Raw genomic sequence first — 5,668 nt, 5'->3', positions numbered from 1 at the left:
CCTACTTTCATGTTGCTTAAGACACTGGCCAAATGTGTGACGTCCTCTCGGCTGCTTTTTCATTTTCACAGTAAAATATCTGTTTAAAGCTACTTGCTGACAATTTTCAATTGTTACATCAATTAATCACCCAAAGATAAAATCTTCAATTCAATTTGTCTTTAGTTACAAGTTTTCAAAAGGGAAAAGATGAAACACTTTTTAAATAATAAATACTTGATTATTTTGTTCCATGTCTTGAATTAGTAATATTTAATAGCTCATTACATTATCCTGACAAAGTGGCGGATTGACACAGAAAATTTACAAATAATAATGTTTCCACTATTGCCATTAAACTGAGTGTAGCAAAATGTATCCGACAAACATTATATTAATATAGTTCCTATACCGGATCATACTATCATTACTCGTAATACATATAGTATATAACTGTTGTTGCCAGATTGGAGCTTCACTGTTCTCTAGTAACATAGGGAGTGAGCACTTTATTGGACTGGCAGGGGCCGGTGCATCAACAGGGATAGCCATGATTCTGTTCGAGTGGAGTGTAAGTATTCACATTATACATAAGTCGTATCTATTGTTTTATGTAATTTACATGAAATTCACAGTGTATACAGGATATAGTCAGAGCCATTTTAATTGATATTAGGATGGTAATCAAACTGCAAGGCAATCAAGCACCTACAAATTAGTTATTAATTAGTTATTGTCGACGCATCAAGACTTTATAGGTATAAATAAACAATTAACTGCGCCGTACGGCCACTTCGTCTATTTTGTACAGCGCCTATATTGTTTCAAAACAGATAACAACACAGCGATGGAAAGGTTCCCATAAACGGCACCGAATACTATTGAACATCACATGTTTAAACAAAAACACATTTATTGTTCTTAAATTGCAGCCGGTGTTTCTGATATTGCTGCTTGGCTGGTATTTTATCCCTGTCTATATTTCCGCTGGGGTAAGTTCGTCTCTTATGTGTTTATAACTTTCTAGTAGTGATTATTCTATTCACATCTCATTTCTTACTATCCAATAACATTCCATTTGGGATGTCTTTATAGGACATTTGCTTGTAACGACGGATGTTTCAGAAATCTGTATCGTCCGAATAAAAGTCTTGTGAAACTATTGTTTCATCATTTACCCAATGTATCCGTTATGTATCATATTGTTTTATCATGAATGTTGACAGGTGTACACCTTGCCAGAGTATCTTGAGAAGCGTGTCGGAGGAAACAAGATCCGGATTTATATATCGGTTTTGTTCCTGGTGCTCGCTGTTGTCACCAAACTAGCGGTAACTTCATGATTTTTATTTGACACCCTTTACAGTTACATTGAATAACTAAGCAGTACATATCCTATTTAACACCCAATCTAAGTCACCGGGCTAGAGATAAAGTTCTGTAATTCCTGTGATTTTATGACATTTTTAAGACGTTCCTATACTACACCCCACTTCACGGATGTAACGTCACAATGGGACAATAACGTGACGCCAGGAGCTCGGAAACATTATAATGCCATGTTTATATAATTGTATAATTTCTGAGCTAGTTCTTGTAATCGTTATGGCAGACACATATTCTTCTTTACCAAGGGATGTTTGTTACAGTAGAAGTGGGGTCTCTATCCAAGCGTTCATACTTACGTGTAATCTAAATAAACTGTTTTTGTCACAATAAGAGTTTTTCATTATATCAGAAACAATCAAGAAATGTCAAAGTGATCAAGCACCTTGTTTTATGAATAAAGCAAGAAATGAATTGATTGTGTTTTTTTAATTTGATAATTTGATTTTTTTTCAATCAATTCCTGACATTTTTTAAAAAGATATCATTGACATAAATAGAAAATGCTGTATTGTTTTAATTTTAATTCCTGTGACAGGTGAATATGTTTGCTGGTGGCCTCTTCATACAAATGGCTACCGGATGGAACATGTACATGTCTGTCATCATTTTGTTAGTGATCACGGGATTTTACACCATACTGGGTAAGGTTTGCTACGTCAATGTAACTTTACAATCATTGTCTACGACGTATAGTTTAGTAAACTGAATAAATAGATAGTATCTGAATTCTTTTGTTCTTCCTTTTTAATCATAATCGATAAATCAATTTAAATATGCATTTCAATTTAAATATAAGAAAGCAAAACCAAACCTTTGTGTCTGATATCGAAACATTGGTGTAAACAGACTGTGTGTCAATGAATGCCAGTTTGATCATGTTTCGCTGAAACGATATAATAGTATTTTAGGCTTATTTGTCAGAGATAAACAAAGCAATTTCTCATTGTTTCTTGGTGTTGCCTACAGGCGGACTCAAGGCGGTGATGTATACCGACACATTCCAGGCATTAGTCCTCACGCTCGGAGCTCTTCTCTTGTTTGGAATAGGTATGTATTTTAGCGTGAGTCGTTTTGCTGTAGTTCCGTTCATAGTTCAAGCGGTGTTACAAGCACAAGATATAAGCACATAAGTAACCAATTATATATGTTCAATATTTATTTTTGATTAATTTCGCATTGTCAAATACACCTGACCGGTTATTTTTAGCTTTCAGTCGTGTCGGGAGCTTGGAAAACCTGGAACGTTTGTATATGAATGCAACTGCCACTATCCAGATCGCCAACAGTACCTGTGGCTTACCAAAGAAGGATGCATTCCACGTGTTCCTTGATCCTGTTAATGGCGAGCAACCCTGGCCAGGTCTACTTGTCTGTTCCTCTCTGGGATGTGTCGCCTACTGGTGCTGTGACCAGGTAATGTCTTGTAATGATGTCATAACAAGAGTGCATTTATATTAAGATTTCTAGTATCATGATTGATTGATTGAACAAACAACTGATGATTTGGCCGTATGTTAGTGATTTCATGAACATATATCTAAAACATTGATAAGATTTAGTAGGTTTCAGAAATGTGTTTACAAGCACTAAAACGAGATTTGGTAAGATTCATTTACTGGAAGAAATAAAATTCATGTTCAATAAATTTAACTATTATTAAATACAATTTTGAAACAAATGTTTAGACGTTAAGGAATATATATAGGTTATAAGGAATTATTTAAAAATTAACTGATGTATATCCAAAATATTCATTGAAATATTTAAAAGGAAGTAAGCAATTTTCAGTCTATAGTTATCAATACGTATAAGGACTATCAGTTATTTTATTAACTCTGTAATTCTTTATACTCGTGTTAAATCATATGATGTCAATGTCAGGGTCAAAATGCTGTAAAACATTTTTATTTTTTTTAATAAACAATGGTAAACATTGACATACGGCGCTGGGGGTTGGGAGGGTGGACATTTTAGTGTCTTCTTTATTTTCAGGTTATAGTACAAAGATCTCTANAAAACTTTAATCTAGTTTATATTATCACAGTGCTAAATATACTGTAGAACCTCGATAGTCTGATACCTAACAGGAATTCTTGTACTGAAATGCTGAAAAATAGGAAAGTTGAATATGAATTTGCATCATAGATCAGGATACAAGCTGAGTGGACTTATGGCGTTCTATTGTATATTATCATAGCTTCCCGTCAGTGTTGTGTGTTATGATGTTTGGAAGGAATATTCACATTTCAGGTTTCATGTTTATGCTGACCGGAGCAGCAGATATGTCTTAGTTGAGTATCGCAGATATATACGGAAAAAATGCTGAAGCGATCTTGTGTTAATATTTTAGACGAGGTAGCTTGTGTGGACCCTGATGAATGTATGCGGATATGTGAAAACCGCGTGGGATGCTCAAACATCGCTTATCCGAAACTCGTGCTGGAGTTACTTCCCAATGGTAAGTGGATAATGAATACCGCAAATCTTGTCGGTGCAGAAGTGACTAGGTCGTTCCTGAATGTGATGTAGTTTCCTCTTTGATGACTTTCAAGGTCGAACTTGTTTTAATGAAATAAGAAACACCGCTATCACGGCAATTCGTTTCGGTTTTCACTAACCAGTACCGTTCTTATGAATCATTTAAAAGAAGTCGGCTTATACAAAAGTTAAAAATAACAAACAGATGTGATTATTAATAATCAGAAAATTAAAGCTTATGATATGTTTACTTTAAATTACGCAGGTCTAAGGGGTTTTATGATGGCTGTGGTTCTCTCCGCCATCATGAGTTCCCTCACGTCAATCTTTAACAGCTCAAGTACTTTGTTTACCATGGATTTGTGGAGACGATTCAGGCCTAAATCCACGCAGCAGGAATTACTCCTCGTAGGCAGGTAAGGCTTGTTGTGAAGCCAATGACACTCTGAATTAGGGTGTTTGTCACCTTCACCTCCATACTTTCAGGGGTAGTGTGACGAGAGGTGACGCGAGCAAATGGTGGTGCAGGAATTTCGTACTTAACTGGAAAACAAACAATTCGTGTGTTGATCAATGATGTCCTATTATAGCCTTGGTGTCTCCTCAGTTCCTGTTACCATGATTCTTATGGTCATGCTGAGTTTATTGGCATGATGTATATTTTTGTATGCATTTCAATTTTGTTCCAGCCTAGGTTTAAACGAGGTAGTAGTCACTCGTAGTTGATAAACAGTTTCAGCGTTGATTAAAGTTCTACTATAGAACTACTAGATGATTTATTGGTATGAGTAACGAAAATGAGACAATTATTTCTAAACGTTATTTCGAATATTGTTAACCGTAATGGCCACATATTCATTTCACTTTTGTTTCTTCTTCCTTATGTGACAGAGTCTTCATCCTCTTCATGTGTGTATTGAGCATCGTATGGTTGCCTTTGATCAAAAGCTCACAGGGAGGACAACTCTTTTCATACCTCAACATGGTCCTAGCAAGCCTTATGGCACCAGCTGGCCCAGCATTCCTCATAGCAATATTTTGGAAGAGAACGACAGAAATAGTAAGCAGATACATAGGTTTCGCTATAAAAATAGTTCTGATTCCTTTACAAATGGTAAGCGGAAGAAAAAAGTTGCATTCTGGATGCTTTGTTTGAAACTAAACATGTTTGTTTTTAATCTGTATAACGCGTTTAAAATATGGATAATGAAACTGATTGTCTTATGTAGGTTTAGCTGTTGTATCACGTGGATCCAGTGTGAGGAGGTGTGTAAAAACCACGTGATGTAGATAATTTAAATTAAATAGATGTTTTGTCATAGAAAATACAGTATTTGAACTCTCCAAACCAGCAGAATAGCTTTACCTCTCAAATAATTGATTAATCTACAATACTTCCTTGTAACATGGATGATGACAACATACAACTGTGTTCTTTCTACAGGGAGTAATTGGTGGTCTGCTTCTAACGCACATCTGTGGCATCGTACGTCTGGTTTTAGAATTTACATACCCAGCGCCACCTTGTGGGGAACCGGAGACCCGACCAGCAATTCTCTACAAATTTCATTTCCTGTACTTTGGATTTTTTAATGTGTTTCTGGCGTTTGTGGCTATAGCGTTGATCAGCCTGATGACACGACGACGGACCGATGAGGAGGTAGTTTGTTTTATCTCATAAGTTATCTTCCTCGTGTATCCGGTTCAAATATCCAGTGTCATGCTAATCCTATCTTGTATCATCGTCTCTCGGTTAAAATATGCATTGAAGAGTGAATGTCCAATCTTAACTGATCGGTTTTACTCACAACAAAACATAAGC

At 35.8% G+C, this 5,668-nt stretch overlaps 1 protein-coding gene across 1 annotated transcript; it reads left to right on the top strand.

The window, feature by feature from the left end:
* Positions 1–454: 454 nt before the first annotated feature.
* On the top strand, positions 455–5,506 carry LOC110441015 (sodium/glucose cotransporter 4-like; the record flags this gene model as incomplete). Its single annotated transcript, XM_021484123.1, has 12 exons — positions 455–550; positions 912–971; positions 1,206–1,310; positions 1,904–2,009; positions 2,335–2,415; positions 2,576–2,781; positions 3,361–3,425; positions 3,514–3,551; positions 3,719–3,826; positions 4,112–4,262; positions 4,738–4,906; positions 5,291–5,506. Coding segments are annotated over exons 1-12 (1,326 nt in total), but the record flags the coding sequence as incomplete, so codon positions are not given.
* Between the last annotated feature and the right edge of the window lie 162 nt (positions 5,507–5,668).

This window comes from Mizuhopecten yessoensis, unplaced genomic scaffold (genome assembly GCF_002113885.1).
Source record: "Mizuhopecten yessoensis strain PY_sf001 unplaced genomic scaffold, ASM211388v2 scaffold714881, whole genome shotgun sequence".
Classification (NCBI taxonomy): domain Eukaryota; kingdom Metazoa; phylum Mollusca; class Bivalvia; order Pectinida; family Pectinidae; genus Mizuhopecten; species Mizuhopecten yessoensis.
The sequence above is the reverse complement of the archived record's forward strand: the minus strand, read 5'-3'. Positions and strand labels throughout refer to the sequence as shown.